Consider the following 25,058-nt stretch of genomic DNA (forward strand, 5'->3'; position numbering starts at 1 on the left):
AGAAGAATACTGGAAAAGTATCCAAAAATTATTATTATTTTTCAGTGAGAAAATCCAGAAACTCTCTGGGCTGTATAACAATATCAGCCAAATAATCAGTAGAGAAAAGCCAAATTTTTTTTAATCCTAAAACCAAATCTTTTTTTTATAAATGGAAGTATAGTTGATTTACAATGTTGTATTAGTTTCAGGTATACAGCACAGTGATTCATATATATATATATATATATATTCATATATATATTCATATATATATATTCATATATATTCATATATATATTCATATGTATTCATATATATGTTTATATATATATATATAACTCTACTCAATATTGAGTAGAATTCCCTGTGCTATACAGTAGGTCCTTGTTGGTTATCTATTTTACATACAGTAGTGCGTGTATGTTAATCCCAACCTCCTAATTTATCCCCACTCCCCCAACAAGAAAAGGCAAACATTTCAGTGTAGCTTTTATTTTAATGAAATACTTGCTTAGACTCTTGACCACTTTCTCCTCTTCTGGCTTCCAGAACCTCATTCTCCTGGTTCTCCCACCACTCTGACCCCTCTCTCTTGGTCTCATTCACCGGTTCCTCATGCTCTCCCTCCTCTCCCCATGCTGGTGTCTCCCAGAATTTTATGCTCACTCCCAGGATGACCTCGACCACTTCTGCAGCTTCAGTGACTCCTGCATCTGTCCTAAAGCCACTAAAATGCTCTGCGTCCTCATGGCTAGCGCTCTGGTTCAGGTCTCCGTCATCTCTTACCTCTGCTCTAACAAGAGCTTCCTAACTGGTCTTTCCACTCCAATCAGATCTTTATATTGCCACCAGATTTTATCTTTGAGAACAAGAATATAATTATATTGCTTCTGTTAATAACCTTCAATGACAGTCCACTGCATGAAGGATAAAGTCCAAGATCCATCACATGCCCTATTGGTCCCTTTGCAATCTTACCACAGTAAGTCACACAATGACTTTCCAGATGATTTTTAACCCCACACTTTTCTCCTCATCCCAGTAGCCAGGGCACTGCGCAGTCACCATCTCGGGGTCGGGGTCGGGGAAACAGTGCCCAAGTCTCTGCTTGACTGTTGTGTTCCTGAAGCCTTTGCCCTTGGGGACTAGAGAGGAAACCGGGACTAGAGAGGAAACCGGGTCCCTTGGGGACTAGAGAGGAAACCGGGTTCAGACTAAAAACTACTTTCCACATACTAAGACGAGATGCAGTAGAGAAGTGATGACAGCTTTCCTCCTCCAAGCCTTTATTCGTTCTCCTCTCTCTACCCTCTTACCACGATCTTGCTCCTGGAAAAGACCTCTCCTCCATGAACGAGCTCAATATGACCTCCTCCCAAGTGGCTTACCCCCAAATAGGGTGACTGACAGGATTCCAGAGTAACTGACACACGATTCAATTTACTAAATCAACACTAGAATAGACATATCATGGTTTATATCCATCTCCTCCTTCCATTCCCATTGGTGTGAGCTCCTAGAGAACAGGAGGGTACATTTATCTTTGTACCCTCAGTGCACACCCTGCTCTATCTGCTGTACGCAAGCTTGTCCCAAAGATGTACAAGGGTTTCACGGAGCTACCACACACACAGACCATCTATCAAAATACTCCAACCAACCGTTCTCTTATTTTGTACATGTGTCTCACATGTTGTAGAATTAAACAGAAATACAGCAGACCACTACCTTACTACCTGGGGCAAGGAAAGCCTTTTCTAAAATCAAGTAAGGGACTTCCCTGGTGGTCCAGTGGGTAAGACTCCATGCTCCCAATGCAAGGGGCCCAGGTTCGATCCCTGGTAGGGGAACTAGATCCCTCATGCATGCCACAATTAAGAGTTCACATGCCGCACCTAAGAAGTCTGCATGCTGCAACTAAAAGATCCCGCGTGCCGCAAACTTCCTGTTTTACCTGGCAAGCATCCATGACAGATGTAATTTACACCCAGGGACTCCCTGATTAAAGACGTTAGTAAACCACTGCTTTCAATGGTCTGCAAGGTCCGTTCTAACTCAAGAATGCTAGGATTCCAGTTTTCCCAGTCTTGTGCAGGAAACTCCATCAAACACAAGCAAGAGGATTAGGACTGACATATATACACTACCATATGTAAAATAGATAGCTAGCAGGAACATGCTATAAAGCACAGGAAACTCAGCTCCGTGCTCTGTGACGACCTAGGTGGGTGGGATGGGGGGGAGGGTGGGAGGGAGGTCCAAGAGGGAGGGGGTATATGTACACATAGAGCTGATTCACTTCATTGTACAGCAGAAACGAACACAACATTGTAAAGCAGTTATACTCCAATTAAAAAAAAAAAAAAACACACAAGCAAGAGGAATTTGGACCTTCTGCCTGGATCAATCCCTCTGGCACTTGCCTGCCACTCAGTGTGGCTGAGCTGACTGCAGGTGACAGAGGTGACTCTGGGAGCCACAGTCACCTCACGTGTGCTGCTTTCACACTGGCCTGAAGAGCTGTGCCTTGGGGCTGACCTGCCTGATATACCAATACGTAAGCCTACAGGATGGCACCTTAGGGAGAGAAAAGACCAAGTGAAAAGTACTAGCGTTTGCTTCAATTTTAGGCAGAGTTTGAAACCACAAGTAGAGTGGGAAAAATACCAGAATAAAAGGCAGGATTCCTGACCCAGGAACTCAGCTCTGTCCACTAACAAGCAATTCCATTCTGGTCACTTTGTCTCAACTTCCTGAGCATTGGTTTCTACATCTATCAAATTATGAGTTTGGGCCAGATAATTTTCTAGGCTCTTTATCACCTACAAAATTCTGTGATTCCGTCTTTCATTTATTCATCCCACTTCTTAAGCACCTATAATGGGTCAGGTGTTGTCTATCTTCATTTTTTTTGCTGACTTTTATAATATATTGTAGAGATTACATTCTAACTAATCTACTTTTTGGCTCGAAGAAACATTTCCCCAATAGTAACCAAAAAAAAAAAATCTGACCATACTACACTACAACTACTATTCTAGAAAAACTAGTCATATTTTAAGTTTTAACTCAAACTTAAAAATAAACTACCACACTGGGACTTCCCTGATGGTTAAGACTCCACGCTCCCAGTGCAGGGGGCCCGGGTTCAATCCCTGGTCAGGGAACTAGATTCCACATGCATGCCGCAACTAAGAGCCTGCATGTCACAACTAAAAGATCCTGCACACCACAACTAAAGATCCCACATGCGGCAACTAAAGATCCCGCACGCAGCAACTAAAGATCCCACGTGCCATAACTAAGACCTGGTGCAGCCAAATAAATAAATAAATAACTTAAAAAATAATGAAATAAATAAATAAATAAACTGCCACACTAAACAATATACTTCTAAATATTCTGTCATTATTTGGTACTCAATTTTCCAGAAATTTATCTCTCAGAATTTTTCCCATGAAATGGTTAGCAGCAGAGGAAAGCCTTGAGCAAATGAAAAGAAAACATCCATCACAGAAATTTTTATGAAGTACTTAGAACTGAAGTATTAGCTAACATTCTAGTCTGGAGAATACTCATAATGCTAGCCTTGAGGACACAGATGGCAATGTTTTTCTGTTTACAACACCAAAGTCTTGAAACACACATTCAAGATCTGCGTGTGATTTATACGCTCATAGTTTAAGCAGCAAAATACAGATATTATTTTGAGAACTGGCATTTTACAAATAGTTTCCATGTTCCTCATATGAGTTTTAGAGAAGTGAGAGTAGAAATGGTAAATGATAAATATAAGTTATAAATATAATACAAATATAAATATATTTCCACATTTCCCCTTTTTCTCTGAATTATTAACTTGTACTAGAATTTGAGTATCTCATTTGCTCCATTCCTCAGCCCACAATCTGGTAGGAGGCTAAACAGAACCAACCATGATACAGTTATGGAGAGAGAGGGAAGCCATTCATGTGGATGTACCATCAACTGAACCATTAGAGACAATAAATAATGAAGAGTTTATTTGAAGAGTACTTCTGGGTGTTACCCACAATGAGGCATGGCAGATCTCCCCCACGTACTTTCATTTCTCGATTAACACATAATCCTCACTGTCTTCCTTTCTGGGTGTCCCTCTGTCTCCTTCGGTGCATGGACTTGGGACTGGTCTGCATGGGTTCAAATACTGACTAATTACTAACTCTATGACCTCAGGCAACTTAAATATACTCAACCCTCTGGGCCCTGGTTTCCTCATCTGTAATGTATAGATAATAATAGTATCAACCTCATGCCCATGAAAGAAATAAAGGAGTTAATATATGTAAAGCACTAAGAACAGTGCCCGGCACATACTAAATGCTCAATAAAAATTGGCTTTAGTTACTGCTAAAAACTGAGTCTTCCTCAAGGCTTAGAACTCCCCATTCCTTTTACTTTTCTCCATATCCTATCCCAGGAGATTTATCATTCCTTCAACTCAAATGCTGTCAAATCTCTAGTCCAATTCTTTATGCCAAGATTCAGTCTCATTTCTTAAACTGCCTGGATATCATTTACACTTGTACCCAACTTGTCACCTTTAACACAACGTGTCTAAAATCACAAGCACCTTTATCCAGGCTCATTTGCTTGAAGAGAAGCAGACTCACAGATACAGAGAACTAACTAGTGGTTACCAGTGTGTGTGGGAGCAATATAGGTGTGGAGGAGTGGGAGATACAAACTACTAGGTGTAAGATAGGGTCAGGGATGTACTGTACAACATGGGGAATATAGCCAGTATTTTGTAACAACTGGAAATGGAAAGTAACCATGAAACATTGTATAAAAAAAATTTTAGGGGCTTCCCTGGTGGCGCAGTGGTTGAGAATCTGCCTGCTAATGCAGGGGACACGGGTTCAAGCCCTGGTCTGGGAAGAGCCCACATGCCGCGGAGCAACTGGGCCCGTGAGCCACAATTACTGAGCCTGCGCGTCTGGAGCCTGTGCTCCGCAACAAGAGAGGCCGCAATAGTGAGAGGCCCGCGCACCGCGATGAAGAGTGGCCCCCGCTCGCCGCAACTAGAGAAAGCCCTCGCACAGAAACGAAGACCCAACACAGCTAAAAATAAATAAATAAATAAATAAATTTTAAAAATTTTTAAATTAAAAAATAGAAAATAAAAATAAATTTTGAAGACCAATCCACATAGCACAAGTAAGTTTACTGTGGCCCATCCAAGTTCAGCTCTGCTAGCTTCAGGCAGCCATGTAATAGTCTACTCTTCCCAGACTGGGCCAATTTTCAACAGTTGCGTTAACAGCCCAATATTTCCTGATGAACACAGCTGAGTTCAGCAGCTGGCCCTCCATGGAGTGCATTCAGGTGCACAGCATGATAAGTAGAACACCTCCCACAGTTAGATCAATGTGTGTGTCTGGATTTCATAAAAAGTGGGTAGGATCAGAATGGGCATAGATGTACATATAAAGTCAGCTGAGCTACCACAGAGCCCTGAAAAGCGGTGAGAGAATCAACTCCAAAGAATACTGCTAAATTATAGCATGCCTGGGAACCAATGAACTCAAGAGAGCACCAAGTGCTTCCTTCTGGTGAACGGTATGAAAGAAAGGTGCCAGTCCAAATGTGGTACATCTTTTGCCAGGTCCCTTTGAATGCCATGAAGGGGCATAATAAATGCGTAAGAATTTTACAGAGCTCAGACATACTCTAAAATTTTCTGGCCCAATTCATTACCTGTCTTCACAGAACTGAAGCAGTCCCGCCTCAGGGTAAACAATGTGCTCTTCAGAATCACAAAAAAGAGTTCCCCGGATGCACAGACAGGTATCATAGGATCCATAAATACCCCCAACTGGCATGCATATTTACTGGCATGCATATTTTCTGGGGGAAAGGATTCATAGTATTCATCAGAGACTTAAAGATCCTGCAAAAGCTACATCACTTTATTCTCCGGTGTGTTCTCAAACAGGCCTTATCAAGGTTTCTACCCCTTGACTGCACAGCAGGTTGCAAGTCTTCGGGTATGCTTGACCAAACGTGACTTGGGAGCTCACAGCTATCAACCAGTCCCCTCTTCAATCAAGTTCGAGAGTGTGAAAGTGTGTGTGCGTGACACCCTAGTCCATTCACTTTCTCACTCTCCTAAGAAACTTGTTTTAATTTTTTCTTTTGGCCAAGCCACAAGGCTTATGGAATTTTAATTCCCCAGCCAGGAATCAAACCCAGGCCCCCAGCAGTGACAGCGCAGAGTCCTAACCACTGGACTGCCAGGGAATTCCCATAAACTTGTTTCCGATCTCCTTTCTTTTTTCAGCCAAATGTCTTACTTTTTATTTGACTGAGAAAATTGAAGTTATCAGAAGAAAAGTTCCACAAATTCTCATGTCCTCGTCTACCCACCTTTGGGCACTGACACTCAAATACTCTCTCTCCCCACCCGTTATTGTGGGTGAACTATTTGTGCTCCTACCTCAAGCAAGTATTCCATCTTGAGCATAAGATTCCATCCTTTCTCAAAGATATCACTCAAACAAATTTCTTTCCTCTCTCGCAGAGCACCACTTTCTCTTCTCTTTTGGATCATTTCCATTAGCATACAAACAAGCTGTTATTTCTCTCATCCTAAAACACACACACACACACACACACACACACACACACAAACAACTTCTCTTGTCCCCATTTCTCCATTTTCACATGTTTCCAAGGAGTCTAACCTGGGACTTCCCCAGTGGCGCAGTGGCTAAGACTCCGAGCTCCCAAGGCAGGGAGCCTGGGTTCGATCCCTGGTCAGGGAACTAGATCCCACATGCATGCCGCAACTAAGAGTTCACATGCCACAACTAAGGAGCTGGTAAGCCACAACTAAGGAGTCCGCAAGCTACAACTAAGACCTGGTGCAACCAAATAAATAAATAAATGGTTTTTAAAAAAACAAAGAGCCTAACCTGTGGCAATGTCCAAAATTAAATTTCTGGTGTTTACTGCCAAAATACTCTCCCCTCCATCTTTCTCATCTCAACTGATGGTAACTGCATCCAGTTTATCCAGTTTCTCCAGCTAAAAACCATTGAATCATCTTAGACTCCTGTCTCTTATACCCACATCTGATATGTCAGAGAATCTCGCAACTGATTCCTAGTTATCATTCAAAGTCCAGATTAGGTTCCTATACCTCCTCCTGAAACTGCCTGGGATATTTCTGACTTCACAGAGCGCTCTCTTTTTCTATATATCTCTATCAGCACTTCCACTGTATACTCTAATGCTTGTGAATATTATCTTCTGGGATTCATTACAAATATGAACTATAGCTCAGATCCCTCCACAGCACTAAACACACTAGTGCATATTTAGTAAGAGCTCCACAAACTTCATTCTGAGCGAATGATTTTTCTGCAAAGATTCCAACAAAATCAGTACAGCAAACAATACTTACTTCCAGCAGTTACTTTTGAAGTATTTAGGTTTCCTAAATTTCCTGCATTTGCAAAGCTATCCGTCATGGCTCCAAAAACCAGCATCATGAGGGGGAGTCCAGCTCCGTGGATGATGGCGGCCATAGTCCCCAACACCATATACAACTTATCAAGCCAATTTGAATAGCGAAACTAAAAAATGAGAAAATACAGAGAAGAGGAACAATTAGCACAATTTCATGGATGGTTAGCTCTACTTTCCAAATATATCTGAAATCTAAACAGTTCTCAGACTACTACTGCGACCACCTTGGTCTGATAACCTAATTAGAAATAGGCATTTGGGACTTCCCTGGTGGCACAGTGGTTAAGAATCCGCCTGCCAATGCAGGGGACACGGGTTCAAGCCCTGGTCCAGGAAGATCCCACATGCCACGGAGCGACTAAGCCCGTGCGCCACAACTACTGAGCCTGCGTGCCACAACTACTGAAGCCCACACGCCTAGAGCCCGTGCTCCGCAACAAGAGAAGCCACTGCAATGAGAAGCCTGCGCGCCGCAACTAGAGAAAAGCCCACGCACAGCAATGAAGACCCAATGCAGCCAAAAATAAATAAATAAATAAATAGATAAATAAAAATAAATGTATTGAGGTAATTAAAAAAAAGAAATAGGCATTTGTTTCTTTTTTTGAGTTCTGACCTGCTTTTTTATATTGGACTCACTCTGTCTTCTTTTTTTATTTTATTTTATTTTTATTTTTTTAAATTTTATTTATTTATTTTTGGCTGTGTTGGGTCTTCGTTTCTGTGCGAGGGCTTTCTCTAGTTGCGGCGAGCGGGGGCCATTCTTCATCGCGGTGCGCGGGCCTCTCACTAGAGTGGCCTCTCTTGTTGCGGAGCATAGGCTCCAGACGTGCAGGCTCAGTAGTTGTGGCTCACGGGCTCGGTTGCTCCGTGGCATGTGGGATCTTCCCAGACCAGGGCTCGAACCCGTGTCCCCTGCATTGGCAGGCAGATTCTCAACCACTGCGCCACCAGGGAAGCCCTGTCTTCTTTTTTTAAATTGAAGTTTAGTTGATTTACAATATATTAGTTTCAGGTGTACAACAGTGATTCAACAATTTTATGGATTATACTCTATTTAAAGTTATTATAAAATATTGGCTATATTCCCTGTGTTATACAATATATCCTTGTAGCTTATTTATTTTATACACAGTAGTTTGTACCTCTTTCATCCCTACCCCTATCTTGTCCCTCCTACCTTCTCTCTCCCCACTGATAACACCAGTTTGATCTCTATATCTGTGAGTCTCTTTCTGGTTTGTTATATTTATTTGTTGTATTTTTTAGAGTCCACATGTAAGTGATAACATCCAGTATCTGTCTTTCTCAGGACTGACTTATTTCACTAAGCATAATACACTCTAGATCCATCCATGTTGTTGCAAATGGCAGAACTTCATTCTTTTTTATGACTGAGTAGTATTCCACTGTGTGTGTGTGTGTGTGTGTGTGTGTGTGTGTGTATACCACATCTTTATCCATCCATCTGTTGACGGACACTTAGTTTTGCTTCCATATCTTGGCAATTGTAAATAATGTTATTAAGAATACTGGGATGCATACATCTTTTCAAACTAGTGTTTTTGTTTTCTTTGGATCTATACCCAAAAGTGGAATTACTGAATCATATAGTAGTTCTATTTTTACTTTTTTGAGGAACCTCCATACTGTTTTCCATAGTGGCTGCACCAATTTACAGCCATACCACCTTGAACATGCCTGATTTCATCTGCCTTCTTCTCTTACATATGCGGGTTTGATGTGAAGCATAGGACATTCTGGGAAATTACAAAAATCTATAATGGCTCAATAACAGAAAGGTAGTATTTGTGACTCTGATTTCCAAGAATGGAAGCGACTTTTCAGCTCAAGATTTTTCAACCAAGAAAAATCACCATTGAGGAAACATGTGTTGTGACTCTAAAAAAGTGGCTTGGGTCAAAGATCTGCTGCCTAACAGCATTAGCACAAATGTGAAATGATGTTAATTTAATTAGGTCTCCATAGTAAGAAGGAAAAGGAAAGAGATGCATGCTTCCCAGAGACCAGTACAGATGTGCATAATCTCTTTAATTGCAGACAAATTGAAAGAAAGACGGGAGGAAAGGAAGGGAGGAAGGGAGGGGGGGAGGAAGGGAGGAAGGAAAGAAGGATTTGTAATCAAATGAGCTTAAATTAATGACGTATTTTCCATAATCTAAAAACATCCTATTTACAAATTAAAACCTTTAAGGGAGAATATGTTTTGCCTTTTTTTCGTATTTCATTGAAACACAGGCTAAATTTTGCCACTAGTTACTTTGTCTTAACTAAGCATTCATCCACCTAAGGGAAAAAAAAAAAAAAGTAGTTAGAGATGAGCAGAAACCATTTAGTATCTAGTATCTTCTATCAGAGACTATAAAATGGACAAAGTATCAAATTCCTCAGTAGAGGAAGAGAAGATGGTTGATATACAAGGATTTCCCTCATCACCAACCCCACAGGACATTTTACCTCGAAAACTAACACTGGCTATTATAATAAAAGCAAGCAGGCCATGAATATAAACATTTACTAAATGCCTACTCAATGACTGAAAAAAGCCAGAAATAAATACCAAAGTTACAACTCCCACTTCCAGAGTGTTTAAAGGATGAAGGCAAAGCAAAAAAAGTATATTCAATATATATTCTGCATGCCTTGACAGCATGGTATACAGAGTAGAGCAGATACAAAATTGAGCGAATGGGTCATTCCCTCCTTTGTGGAAAAGCTTCATAGAGAAGGTGACGCTTCCTCCCAGCTTTAACAGTTTAGCAAGGGCTTAAAAGCAAGGAGGAAGGCATTCCAACCAGAAAGGACGGTAAGTTGAGGCAAGAACAATCACAGTGTGCCCAGAGAAGACTGGGGTCTCCCAAGCTTGGGGTGTGAGGTATAGAAGCAGCAGGAAGAAGCTAACTGACCAAGAAGTACCCTTCACTGAGACAGGGCAAACCAGAATAGGCAAAGATATGGGGGGAAGGGGACAGAGAAGGGGCCGAGAAATCTCATTTGGTCCTGTTTCATGCCCATCCAGGGAACACGTGTAGAAAATTCAGTTTGAAGAGTACTTTTGTGACACTAGCGTATGTAGCAGAAGTCATGGGCGTGGACAAGATCATCTAGCAAGAAATAATGAGTGGGATTAAGAATAATTTGGAGACGAAGTAAAGTAGATAGCATGCTGACTGTCCTTTTCATGATCTTGGGACAAAAGCAAGAGAGAGAATGGTTACTAGAGGGGGATATGTCAAGGGAAAACTATTTCGTGAAATCATATACACATTTATAGGTAAATCAGTCAAAGAGACCATTGGTGAAAACACAGGAAGAAAACTGAGATAGAGCAACGTCTTAGGAAATAAGAGAAGTAATTATTTCGAGAACCTGGGGTGAGGGATCATCAATGGGCACGATAACTATTAGGAGAAACAAGATATCCCCTGATGCCCCAAGACCCCACATAGTTGCAAAGGGGTAGAGATCCTTCTACACTCGAGGGATCCAATCTGTCATCACCTTCACCAAGTGATCAAACTTGGTATCATAGAAGAGTAGAATACCCTGACATTTGATGTTTCCAGGTGTGATGAGACATGAAGTACACAGCATCCCCTATACAATTTCTTACCAAAAATACTTAACATGAGTGTATTAAAACCTTTAGACTTAACTTTTGCATATAAGAAATGCAAGGCATGGAATAACAAGTTAAATGACATCATAAGGAAGTAATAAAAATCGTCCAGAAAGTGAAGCATTCTATAGGACAATTGGTACCTCGTTTCACAGGTCAATGTCATTTAAAAAGAGGAGAAAAATTTGGAATTCCCTGGCAGTCCAGTGGTTAGGACTCCACGCTCTCAATGCCAAGGGCCCAGATTAGATCCCTGGTCGGGGAACTAAAATTCCACAAGCAGTGCAGTGCAGCCCAAAAAAAAAAAAAAAAAAAAAAAAAAAAAAGGAGAAGTGTTCTAGACTCAGGAGACACAGTATTCAAATATCATCACTGACTGGATCCTGTTTTGAACAAATCAACTGCAAGAGACATTTGGGGGAGCTAACTGGAAAAATGTGAATATAACTGACTATTAGATAGTATTACGGAATTACTGTTCATTTTGTTAAATATGATCATTGTACTATGTTTTAGAGGAAAATGTTTGGTAGGAAAATTTTTAAGAGATGTAAACAGAGGTAGTTACTTACAAAACATCATGAAATCTCTAATTCCAGGTGAAATGTGTGGCAAAATGTTAACCATTATTAGTTATAGATAATGGTTACATGAGTATGAATTTTACTATTGCACCTTTCTATATGTTTGAAAAATCAAAATAAAACTTTGTAAAAGCAGGATGGTTCTCCAACAGGCAAAGGTATGTCTCTTCATCTCAGGCTAGAAGAAATGAGCTAAAAGTGAGCACAGATACAAACAAGTATCTGAGAACGAGGACAAAGTTGAGAGAGTTCAAACCTCATATTTATTTGTGAGGTGAGGCAAGACTGATTTCTGGAGGGAAAGTGGCAAGAAGATTTGAGGAAAGTGGTAACATAATGCTGAGTAGGACAAAAGCCTCAGTGCAATGTCCCACCTCTGTTATATACTAGGAAGGAGACTCTGGGGAAAAAAAAAATCTCTTAATAACCTTGAGCTTCAGTTTCTACATTTATAAAATAAGGAAAATACTCATATACACAGAAAGCTTCACATAGCTGTAATGAGGCTAAAAACGATACTTAATGAAAGAAACTTTATTGGGCATAGGATATAATAATATACAACACAAGCAGGTACTGTTATCGGTTTTAGAAACGTAAAAGTTAATAAAACTTTTCAGGAGCTTACAGTGAGGGAGCAGGTAGACAAAAAAATGTTGTAACACATCAGGTGAAATGTAGAACAGGAGTTTCATTATAATCAGAGCCCGTTTAAATACAAGGAAATGGAAAATGTTTGGTCAGATGTTGACAGGGAAGAGAGGGGGTGAACCAGAACCATACAGGAGGAAGAATGCTCAGCAGTGAAAGCCAAGGGATGGACTTCCCAGGGCAAAGAAGCAGAAGGTCCTGGCAGGGGAGCGGTTTAGGTAATATTCAGCAGGCAACAGGGCAAACATGATCTTACCATGGTGCCTGGGAGGAGGCAGAAGTCAGCGAATTCATTCATTCATTCACTCAACATTCAAAACATATTTATTAAGCACCAAACAGGGATCAAGCTCCGTTCTAGGTACTGGCAACAAGTAAGACAAGCTAAGACAAGCTTTACGAGGACAGGTAGCTTGAGTAAGACAAGCTACCTGTCCTCATAAAACTTACATTACATTTTACTAGTATGCAAATAGTACAAGAGGGAATAGACGCATTCGACAGTCATTCAGTATCTAAGTACCTATTAAAGTTCCAGGCACTGTTCTAGGCACTTGGAGCACAGCAAGCAAGAAATCACACAAAACCACCTGCCCTCATGGAGCTTAGATTCAGAAAGAAGACAAACATAAACAAGAAATCAGACAGTGGTTAAGTATTCAGAAGAAATATCACACAGGGTGATGTGCCACAGTGACAGGCAGCGCCAGCGGGTTCGGATGGGCTGGGCGGGGAAAGTCTCTATGAAAAGGCAACATCTGAGCTGAGTCCTCAGTGACAGGAAGGAAAAAGTCATGTGACAATCTGGGGACAGAGGTTCCAGGCAGAAAGAACAAATGCAAAGGTCCTGGGGTGAATACAAGCTCAGTGTGTTTCAAGGACCAAACATAATTACCACTGTGGCAAGAAGAGGGTGAAGGAGATCTGCCTGCCGTGAAATCAGAGATGAGACAGAGGTCAGATAACAGATTACAGAGACAGAGGTCAAACTTCAGCCAGAGGAGGAAGTTTGGTTTTACTGTCAACTTCCCATCTAAGTGTAAAGGAAAGGCATTCGAGGGTTTGAAGGATGGAACGGAGGTGATCTGATGTGGCTACTGTGGGTAGAATAAGTTTTAGAAGCGCTAACATGGAGGAGGGGCACTAGGAGGTAAGAGAGTGGTTGAGAGAGTCAAGTCTTGACCAGGTGTAGGAGGGCAGAAAAATGCTCCAGCTTCCAAGCATGTGCACGTCCTAATCCCAGGGACCTGTGAACATGTGTCCTCACGTGGTAAAAATGACTCTGCAGACGTTAAGGATATTGAGATGAGCAAACTATCCTGGATTACCCAAGTGGGCCCAATGTCATCATAAGCGTCCTTATAAGAGGGAGCCAGGGAGATCAGAGTCAGTAGTAGGAGGAACGCTAAGTAAGAGGGTGGAGTGACGTAAGGAAAGGGCCACAAGTCCAAGAAGGCAGGAAGCCTGTAGAAGCTGAACCAGGAAGGAAACAGATTCTCTCTTAGAGCCTCCAGAAGAATCCAGCCCTGCTGGCACCTTGACTTTAGCCCAGTGAGACTTTGGGCCCCAGAACTATAAGACAATACATTTGTGTTGTTTTAAGCCGCTAAGTTAGCGGTATTTTGTTCCGACAGCAATAGAAAATGAATACACAATGTCAAAAAATGGATAATAAGGAACAATGGCCAAGCAAGAAGGATCATAAGCAGGGGTAGAAGAAGACATCCATTTGAGTTTACAGCATTCGAGGTGGGAGTCCACCCAGATGATAAACCAAAGGTCTTTGTCCACAGTGTAATTTACTAAAGGAAGGCAGGGATGAAGGTTGTTGGAACTGAAGAGGTCAAAGAATGTGGAGCTTAGGAGGCATTAATAAGGTTACCAAAACAGAAGAACGATGAGAGCATAGGCGAACGAAGTAGAAGCAATCAAACGACAAGGTCCTCAATGGAGGAGCAAAAGTAACTAGAAATTAGTAGAGGGTATCACTGAAAATGGATAGAAGGTATTATAATTGTCCAGAACCAAACTCAAACAGGGATGGAGTTCTGCATGAAAACGATTTGGAAATGGTCATGTGAAACTAGAGAACTGCCAACACTATCACTGGCCCCTGGGATTAGGGGTTGAGAACTCTAAGTCCACAGGCAAAGATGACACAAGAAAAGAACCAAAGAACTGGGAGGAAAATGAGCAGACTGTGGCATCACAGATGCAAACAAGAGGAATGAATACGGTGCACAGTGTCAGGTGCTACTTAAAGGTCAGGATAGACTGTCCACTGAATTTGGTGAGTGTTGGAGATAGAAGCCAAATTATAATATGTCAAGAAGTGATTTGGAGGTGAAACAGAGAGCAAAGGCAGCTCCTATTTGTGAAGCAAGCTAGAGGAGATGGCTTTAAGGAGGACATGAGTGACATGAAAGACAGGTGACATGTAAATACCAATTGGAAAGACCCAGATGAGAGGGAGAGATTGAGGATACAGAAGAGAAAGGATAATAATAATAATAACGTAAGGTCCTTGAGAAGGCAGAGGATATAGGAGCCAAAGTACAGTGTACAAGTGGGTGATTAGATTTAAGAACCAAATGTTTCCTGTTATAATAGGAGGGAAGGAAGAAGCAACTGATCCAGGTACAGGTATGTTTGTCAGACTGGGAGAGAAGACCTGAGGAACTTCTGTCAGGTGGCTTCCAATTGGTTTGTGAAATAAAAAAAAGAGGTCATCCACCAAGAGTTGGGGTTAGGTGGGGAGAAGTGGGAAATTTGAGTAGAGGTTTAACATACTCAGCGAGAAGAGGAGGAATAGGATTTGTGTGGGATACAGCCTATTGCGAGATTTTTCTCCAGCACCAATCAGCTGTCGGGGTTCAGGCACCAAGAAAGCAGATGGCTGATTATGCCTGGGCTGGGCATGACAAGTGACAGGTGAAAGGAAGTTTATAGTTCGGGCAAGAGTATCACTAAAGTGATGACCATTGCTCTAAACTGATAAGAAAGGGAATGGAAACAGGAAGGGGCTGATGGGAAACTGATGGGTCAGTGGACTCAAGATCCAAGGAAAACAGCATACTGAAGAGAGATGAGATGGCTAGCTAATTCAATCTGGCTGCTTCAGAATGGCACTTTGGAGGTAGAACAGTTTCAAGTAACAGCAAAATCCAGGATGTGAGTGGGTGGCTGGAATAAAGGGGAGGGAAAAATTACTGCCGCTGTGAAGGTCAAAGAGCGGTTATCCTTATAACACCATAAAACTCACCCAAGATAGTAGGAGTACCAGGGGTGGAGAGGGAGACACTGAGCAAGGTGGTAAAGTCTCCAGTGAAGAATGACCAAGTGGCCAGAAGATAACAGCATCAACAAAGAACCCTTCAATCCCAGGCAAATAAAATTTTAACCAACCACATACTATCATAAATGATTAAAGTTGTTAAAAGCTCTGGATGTAGCGTAAGCAGATCTTGGCAAAATTCTGGGCCTTTCCCCTTACTAGCTATGTGACTGTGTGACTGAATACATCGCTTAAACCTCTCTTGAGTCTGTTTCATCATCTGGACCATAAGAATAACACAAGTTCCTACATCACAGGGTCACTGTGAGGATGAAGTTAAATAATACACATGGGTGCTTAACAGATGCCTGGCACAGAGGAAGCACTTAACATTGCCACCTATTCTCTATTTAGAAAAAAAATTAATGTTTCAATAAGATACATAAAGTAGAAAGATCAGAGTTGAATCTGCAGCAAGAGTGTTTGATCTTTAAGGAGTGCTAGGTGTAAGAAGTGTAGCCCAACTTGTATTGTTCCCGCCCTAATTTCCAGTTGTCCCGTTTCCTCACTTGCTTTAGATTTTATCCAACTTCTGTGTTTCTGTAAATGTTGAAACAAAGCCTGACAGAAATAAAATAAAGGCCAGTAGAAAAATTTGAATCTATTCCTTACCTCTTTTTCATCATTTTTCTCAAGACTGCCAAAAAGTCTTCTAGTAGAAAAAAGTTAACAGGGATGGTGTACAGAAAACAGTGAACGTTGCAAGCCTGAGACTGCATTCAAGGTTAGCCCTTGGCTGGCATCTAGAATTTGGATTTTGGGGAGAGTAACCATCACCCTAACTGATAAAAGTGGCCAAACTATTTGTACAAACAATGTGCTTTATGCTGAAGGTCTGCCTTCCTTCTGTGAGTCTGGAATTTTGGTACACGCTGCGTCTACACGATCAGCCCCCAGTCAAAAACCCTTGGGCACTGAGTCTCTAATGAGCTTCCCTGACAGACAGCATTTCACACGTGTTGTCACAACTCATTGCTGGGGGAATAAAGTTGACTCCACTGGGATAAGACATTGGGGGCTTCTCTTGGACCTTTCCCTCTTTCCTTTGCCCATTGCTGATTTTGCTGTAAATCTTAGCCACGAGTATGGCAATATGCTGCGTCCTGTGAGGCCTCCAAGTGAACCATCAAACCTGGGGTTCTTGGAAAGCCCCAACACATATCAGTTTTTGTCTTAGCTGGAAATTTTTATTAATCAGCAATGCCAATAGCATCAGCATTTTACTGTTAAATGTTCTTAACATATCCCTGTCTATATGGGTTTTATACACAAGTTCACAGTTAACTATGTCAGCTCTTCAAGAAAAAGGCATGAGAAAAAGCCACTTAAATAGTATAGCTTTTCCTCAAAAGGCTTAGAATATATTCCTTCTATGCCATCCTGAGCACTGAGATTTACAACATGAATTTCCTAGGTCTGAATCTTGGCCCTGCTGAGGATTCTTGGGCAAGTTAGTAAGTCTCACCTCACTTTCTTTATCTGTAAAATTAGAATAATAATAGTATCTATCTTCAAGGGAGTTGTAAAGATTAAATGCGTTCATATAGGAAGTACTTAGTGCAACACATGGCATAAAGAGCTGTATTTATGTTATAATTATTAGCCTTCAAACTCCAGATGTTTACTCTTTTGTGGGCTCAATTGTATTGATAGTATTACTTCTATATATTAGGTCTGTTAAATTTTCTAAAACATAAGACTAATTTTTTAAGTTACTTATAAAACAAAATTACAAAAGAAATATTTTGGTCTCCAAGTGATAGAACGGAAATTAAATCTTGGCAATAAACCCTATTTTAACATCAAAGCTTCTTTTAGTGTAAGAATGAAATCTAAAACAAATAAAAACTGTCACTTGATTATTCAAGTAGTCTTTCTGAGAAGGACCCAAGTGCATAGCCTCATTTCCCCAAAATTCCAAAGAGAGTGGAAACAGACTCAAAGGTGGAACTTTAGCAAGAGCAATTGCAGTGCAGGAAGATGAAGTTCTTATAAGATAACCAGCGTGCTCAGTGTAAAAGGCAACTCTTTTTTCCTGCCTATAAGCTTTTTTTTGTTCAATTTACTAATATTCATTTTACAAGATGGACTATCCCCCCTAACACCACACACACACACATTTTAGAATTGTTTGGTGTGTTATGCCTGAATTATAAAGTGTGCACTCCAAGACTTAATTGGTTCAGTAGTCTTCCAGGTTCTACTTGCACAGTTCACCTAAATCTGTATTCTCAGGGAAAAAAAAAAAAAAAGGATCCAGGTAGAGAAAGACCATCAACCAGCCTGTCTTAATCCAAATCTGATTAAAGAAAAGCTTCTAAGCAGCTACGTGAAACCAGAAAATAAGATAAAGAATTAATTATATTCCATGAAACCAGAAAATAAGATAAAGAATTAATTATATTCCATGAAACCAGAAAATAAGATAAAGAATTAATTATATTAAGGTTTTCAAATTCCAGATTTTCAATTATTCAGCACAGAAGAATAATGATATGTACTAAGTCATACTAATAAATAATCCACTGCTAACTTCTATCATATGAGTGTCTGGGACTTTGACCTCAAACCCGCCAGGATTAGAGCCCTTGTCGACAGGGTACCCCGTTTTTTCTTTGATCCGCGCTCCACATGGCTGGTTTCCTCTATCTAGATGGCTGAGACCATCACTGGGAGAAGTGCTTGCATAGGTAACATATCACTGGGGACATAACTAACTAGGAGAATACTGAAATCCAGGCTAGGAAGGGTGAGTCTGGAGGCTCAATGTACACAGCAAGTTATGATTGGCATTCCCCTGAAAACAAACTAAATTAAACGAATTCATTTTACCTCTCCATTAACAAATACAAACAAATTTCTCTCCAAGAAAGTATTATACCAGATGAAATACCTCTTATCTAGATCAGGAGAAGTCAAATTTCCAAAGCACTTTGAATAGTGAATACATTCAAACTCACCACTGCAAAAGTACTGACAGTTGGTTTCTTTTCTTTCTTCTCATCTTTTTTACTGAAAAACCTAGCAATAGAATTACATAAAACTTTAAAAACTATATAAATCTTTAATTACCCAATTAACATAGAGCTTATATTTAATAACAAATAGGACAAAGAAACATGTCTACAATGTTATTAAAAAAACAGGTTATAATATGATCCCATTTATGAAGTTTAAGTATGTTTACATATACCTTAGAAATCTATACATGTGGTTATCACTGGGTGTTGAGATTTCTACCAAAATATTTTCTTCCTTGTGCCTTTGATATTTCCTAATTCTCTATGGTGAATACACAGAGACACAAGACTTTTGCATTAGAAAAAATAATACTAAAAAAAGAGAGCTTCCTGTTTTTTTTCTAATTAGAAAATCATTCATGCTCTCCAGACTTAATCCCCTTAATTATCATCTGAGTAATTCTAGCAGCAGACAGCTAGTCTATCTATCTACCCAGATATTATCCTTAATCATTCCCTTTACCTAGTGGAGAGTAGTGGCAAACAGATGCAGGGCATAAATTACCCTGAGAAAGGTAATTAAATCACTTTCCTTGAGTAAATCTCATTCTGAAAAGATGTCTGGAGCCCTAAATGGACCATTAAGGCAATAAATGCAACCTAGAAAAACTACCATCAAAAAAGATGGTTTGTAAACTGCAAGAAAGCGGTCCTCAGGCAGAGATAGGAAGGTCAAGTATTTTGAGCTCAGATTCAAAACTCTTTAACTAGTTTTCTATTCTATGTAACTGCCACCTAGCATATGAAAGCAAACCAACCAAAACTAGCCTCCGCATCTACATTTTCATATTTATAAAAGAAAGACTACTTCAGGGAAGAATTACATTATTTTTACACAGCTTTTCAAGTTCAAAAAGTAAATTCATTTTTGTCTTTGTTCTTTACGCTAAAAAAAGTCAAAGAGTTGAAGCAACTTCTAAAGAAAAAAAAAATTCCAGCGTCTCCCCCATATTTGGCTTTGGAGTAATGTTCGAGGGACATAAAAACACACAAAATACACAAACATAACTCTTCAGATTTGGTTCCACCCTATTCCCAGTAAAGGCGTGGTTTCAGTATCCCTGGAATCAGGATGAAAGGAAAAAAATAGCCATACATAATTGAGTTTTAGCTCTAAGCTTTTTATTTATTTTTTCGTTCTCTAAAACTGCAGCTACTCTGAAGATTTATAATGTTCCAGACACTGGCTAAGTAAACACTTCCCATAGAGGACCTCATTTAATCTTAATCTCTGTGAGGCAGGCACATTTTTGTCCTTCCTTTAAAGACAAGAGAACTGCAGGTGAGAAGAGTTAACTAATTTGTCCAAGGTCACACAGCTAGAACAAAGCCAAGATTGAAACTGAAAAGTCTAACTCCCAAACACCAGGCTATCTGGTGCAACCTCAGAATTCTGAGACACTGAGTTGCAAGGAAATGCACATATAAACTGACTCTCACCCCTCCTAGAAGACTCATTTATCCCCATCCGCTCAAACACAGTGCTGACAAATAGCAAAAGTTGCTTATCAAGCCTCATTTTAATAAAGAATCTTAACAAATACAAATATGCCAAGTGGTACTACTACCCAAGCATTATACCTATTAGCAAAGCCACGTGCTTCTTTATAATTTCAAATATAGTCTAAAAAAAAACTCACAGAAAAAGAAATAAGATTTGTGGTTATTAGAGGGGGGAGAGGGGATGAGAGGCAGCTGGTCCAAAGGTACAAACTTCCAGTTATAAAATAAAAAAGTGCTGGAGATGTAATGTACAAGAAGATGATTACAGTTAACACTGCTGTATGATATATATATGTATATATATATATACATATATATAGAAGTTAAGAGAGTAGATCCTAAACGTTCTCATCACAATAAGAAGAACTTTCTCTTTTTCTTTTATCTATATGAGATGATGGACACGTTTGCTAAACTTGTTGTGGTAATACTTCACAATATTTATAAGCCAAACCATACGCTGTACACTTTAAACTTACATGGTTTTGTAGGTCAATTATATCTCAATAAAACTGCTCAAAACTCAATAAACTATATATATAAAAATATATAGTTTTATTAAGAACAGATTAAAATCAGTAATGGTGAGCACAATTTAATAAGAGCTACTTAACCAAAAAAACAATTTCTAGTTTGAAAAAAAAAAGTCTGTAGGCCATGATAAGAATCAACAATAAAATGAAGGTATGTGCAGGCTCAAACGAATCTTTTTTCTGTTTTTCAAAATATGGACTCTATTTTATTTTCTGAAGAATAAACATAAGTAAATGTCCCACAAATATTTATTGAACATCTTTTTCAAAAATGGAGGTATAACTGACATACAACATTGCATTAGTTTCAGGTGTACAACAGAATGATTTGATATTTGCATATATTGTGAAATGATCACCACAGTAAGTCTAGTTAACACCTGTCATCATACATAGTCACAGAATATTTTTCCTTGTGATGAGAACTTTTAAGATTTTCTCTCTTAGCAACTTTCAAATATGCAATATAGTATTATTAACTATAGTTGCCATGCTGTACATTACATCCCCATGACTTATTTTATAACTGGAAATTTGTACCTTTTGACTCCCTTCACCCACTTTGCCCCCCTTTCCTCCACCTCTGGAAACCAACAACCTGTCAAATGTCTTTATCATTTCCTTCCACATACCCTTAATACTTCTTACTCCAATATCCCTAAGTGTTTGTGTCAAAAATACATAGTTGTTTAAGGTACCAAGTTTAAAAGTCAAAAACAAAATGGGAAATATCTACCTTCCACTCTGTGTAATCTATTTTCTTTTTGTTTATTTGGGAATTTTTTATTACGCAAATTTTCAAATAAACAAAAAAAAAAATCAAAAGAACAGTAATAAGACTACCCATAAATAATTCACCTAGATTCAACAACTGTGAACATTTTGACCATATTTTCTTCATCTGCATAACAAACTATACATTATAACTGTTAAAATTTTGCTGAACTATTTGAAAGTAAGCTGCAAACATCATGGCACTTCACATGTTTTCCTACCATTATCACATATAATAAAATTAACAGCAATTTGATATCAGCTAATATCCAATCCACATTCAAAATTTCCAAGAATGTTTTCTATAGGTTTTTCCTTTTTTGGAACTGATGTAATAAAAGGCTCACACATCACATTTGGTGATTTTCTCTCTTTAGTCTCTCTTCTAAATCTAGAAGTCCTCCTCCCCACCTACCCCCGCCAAACATTGACTTTTCATAGGAACAAAAACAGATGTCTTATAAAATGTCCCACATCTTGGATATGTCTGTTTCAAACTTAGTCCAAATTGAGACGTGCAGTAAGTATGAAATACCCAGATTTGAGGACTTAGTATGACAAAGAGAATGTAAACTCTCTTGTTAAAAATTCTGATTACATGTAGAAATTATAATATTTTGTATATACTTGGATCCCTAAAATATATTTTCAAAGTTAATTTCACCTGTTTCTTTTTACTTTTTAAATGTTGCTATTAGAAACTTAATAATTAAAAATGTGGTTCACATTATATTTCTATTGGACAGCATTAGTCTGGAAGCTTGATTGGATTCACTGAATGATTTGCAAACATACTTCCCTGGTGATGTCGTGTCACTAAAGTCTATTCCACCATGAGCCAGGCCAGGTCTGATCACTTGGTTAAGGTTCCTAACTGCAAAATCTCTCCACTGGAAAACCACACTTTCCTTTTTCCAATTAAGAATTGTGGCTAATTCTTAGATTCAGCCTTTCTCTGAGCGCTTTAGGATGCATTAACGATCCTTGCCCAAATCAATTATAACAATGCAGGTTTCAATATGATAGCTGGCATTTTTCTGTAAAGAAGTTTTTTTTTCTCTCTCTCTCTCTACTTCTCTCACCCTTAGTTTTCCTCCTCCTCTCAGAATTTTATTAAGAATTCATTTAGTCAAAAAAAAAAAGAATTCATTTATTCAGTATTTCACAATCAAGTACAGTCATTATTCTTTTTGATGCTCAAACTGTCCCAGATTCGGCCAGTGGAAGCCCCTTCAAGCCAGCTCCTGGGTCCTTTTTGACAACTGCCCTGAACTCCACTAACCGTTTTCAGGTACCACAAAGATACTCCAGGCTCAGGCTCAATTGGTATTAGCCCTTTCTCTATGGGGCGCAGATTCCTTTTCGTAATGAACGATATTGAGAAACCAAGATCTGACACTAAGTGTGCGATTTGCCGCTATCCCTTTCAGTGGACAGAAACCGAACTATTAAAAAAAATCATGAAATCACACTGAAGTTTCTAATTCAAATTTAACATTATTTTTAAAAAGCTTATTTAATGACCACATTTGTATTTCTTTTCTCTTACACTGCAAAGCTTGGTTTCTAATAATATTAATATATTTACTAAATTGTTTTATTTTACAATTTATTACTAACAAAAAGCTTATTGAGCAAAATTTTAAATTTCATGTACAGACACTGCATTGTGATCCAAATTCACTTAAGACAGTTATTTTCCCTATGTGGTGACAGTACCAACTCTATAAATAATCAGGATAATTTCACACCATTCTAGTAACTTCTTTGGTAGTACACTCCTCTCACAATTTCTTCTACAAGGGTCAGCTATTCATTGCCTTAAAATAAAAAAATGCTTAAATGCAGTTGTGGCTTTCTGTCTCATCTGCCATGCCACAAACATGCAATGTTTATGTGACTGCTTTACCAGCAGGAACAAAGAACCACAAAGCAGAACACAAGCAGCACATGATTCAGGCTCGTCGGCGACCAACATCACTTGTAAAGCAGAAGGTTATAAAACACCCAAAAGGAAATGAGCACTGGCCTGTATGGGACCAGAAAGCTGAGGCAGAAGCTCACCATGCAAATGCTGTGCTCAACTCAGCCAGCCAACTTCTGCAACTGCTTGCATTTAAGATAAACATCATCAGCAGCAGCAGCTGATCATTTATTTCAGAGCTGGAGGCTAGAAACAAATTTCCCAAATCTCTCAAGCCACGTAAAGTCTGAAAATGAAACAGACTACCTTTTCTTGTCCCTTTTCAAGAAGTTGTCCCCCCCTTCTCTTCCACTGCGGCCTTCTTCAAGATCCATCGCGACCTGAGGAGAAACCACAGCCGATTAGCCAAACGCAAGATTCGCAGAAGGCGGAGGTGAGGCTGAACTTGAGTCCCGCGCGAGGAGCGGAAGGGCGGGGCGCTCGCCCTGATGCTCCAGCCGCTCGTAGGCGCGATGATCCCCGCAGAAACTTGCCTCCGCACGCGAGCAGAGTTGCAGGGCTGCGGCGCGGCCCGGACTTTGCCCGCCTCCACTGCGGCTCTGCCCCCCGGTTCCCCTCGCCGTCCACCAGCCCGCGGGCTCAGAGCCCGGCTTCCGACACCGCGCTGGCTCTGCGGGCTCAGGGCAGCACACTCCAGGACGCGCGTGGCTAGCACCGAAAACTAGGGGCTGGGGTGCCCCAGGAGCTCCCCGACTGAGAATAAGTCTCACCTCACTTGGTCCCCTTGGACTTGCCAAGTGGAATCTCCCCCTCCCTCTCCTCCGAAGCCCTCTTCCCACAGGGACCAAGCTCAGGAAATTGGAGAGCCCACCCTTCCCGCGAACCGTCTCCCTCGAGTCCCCAGCCTCGCGCTTCCCTACCTCGGGCTTTCTCTTGGAACGTCCACTAAGACGTGAATCTTGGAAGAAGAGATTCAGACTCCAGCGGAAAGTCGCGGCGGATGCGGGCAGCGGCCTCCGCCACCGAGCCTGGAGGAGCCGCTACTCGAACGCGTCCGGGCTTCCCCTGGCGTAGGGAGCGCGCAGACCACACCCCGGTGCTCCGCTCCCCAGCCAATCAGCCGGACCGCTCGGGACCGCTCGATTGAACGCAGATTGCTCGACAAGTTACGAAACAGGTTGGAATTGCTGGAGGAATGTCCTCGCTTCTGTTGCCCCTCAGCAAAAGGGCGAGTAGAGGAACGCTTATCAGCTGACTCACCAAGGACTTGCACATTTACAGGGTCCTGTCTGTACAAGTCCAAACAAGTCTCCATATGCACCAAAGTATGTGTAGATAGATAGATATAAATGTGAATACACAATTCACTCCTTGTGGCTCGAGTAGATACTACTGCCCATTCTGTAGTTAGAACGAGTTAAAATTCCCTTCCAAGTAGCACCTTTAAAAACGCCAGGTGAAATTTTTCTGCAAGTCTTTCTTCAGTATGTTAGACAGTTTCTAAGGTGTATCTGTTCATGTTTTATTTGAAGAGAAATAGAAATAGGAAGATTTTTTTTAAAAAACGTGTAAGTCGAAACGGACATTTCAGGGTGGAAATG

The 25,058-nt window shown here is 40.2% G+C and overlaps 1 protein-coding gene across 1 annotated transcript in view; it reads right to left on the bottom strand.

The window, feature by feature from the left end:
* ABCB1 (ATP binding cassette subfamily B member 1) overlaps positions 1–24,520 on the bottom strand; it is a 102,487-nt gene extending 77,967 nt beyond the window's left edge. The window contains exons 1-4 of the mRNA XM_068550487.1: positions 24,378–24,520; positions 23,764–23,837; positions 18,664–18,724; positions 7,430–7,601 (exon numbers count right to left, since the gene is read on the bottom strand). Coding sequence (XP_068406588.1) covers positions 7,430–7,601; positions 18,664–18,724; positions 23,764–23,831 — 301 coding nt within the window. The 5' untranslated portion in view covers positions 23,832–23,837; positions 24,378–24,520. The remainder of the gene's footprint in view (positions 1–7,429; positions 7,602–18,663; positions 18,725–23,763; positions 23,838–24,377) is intronic.
* Positions 24,521–25,058: the final 538 nt, after the last annotated feature.

This window comes from Eschrichtius robustus, chromosome 8 (assembly GCF_028021215.1).
Source record: "Eschrichtius robustus isolate mEscRob2 chromosome 8, mEscRob2.pri, whole genome shotgun sequence".
In the NCBI taxonomy this organism is placed as follows: Eukaryota; Metazoa; Chordata; class Mammalia; order Artiodactyla; family Eschrichtiidae; genus Eschrichtius; species Eschrichtius robustus.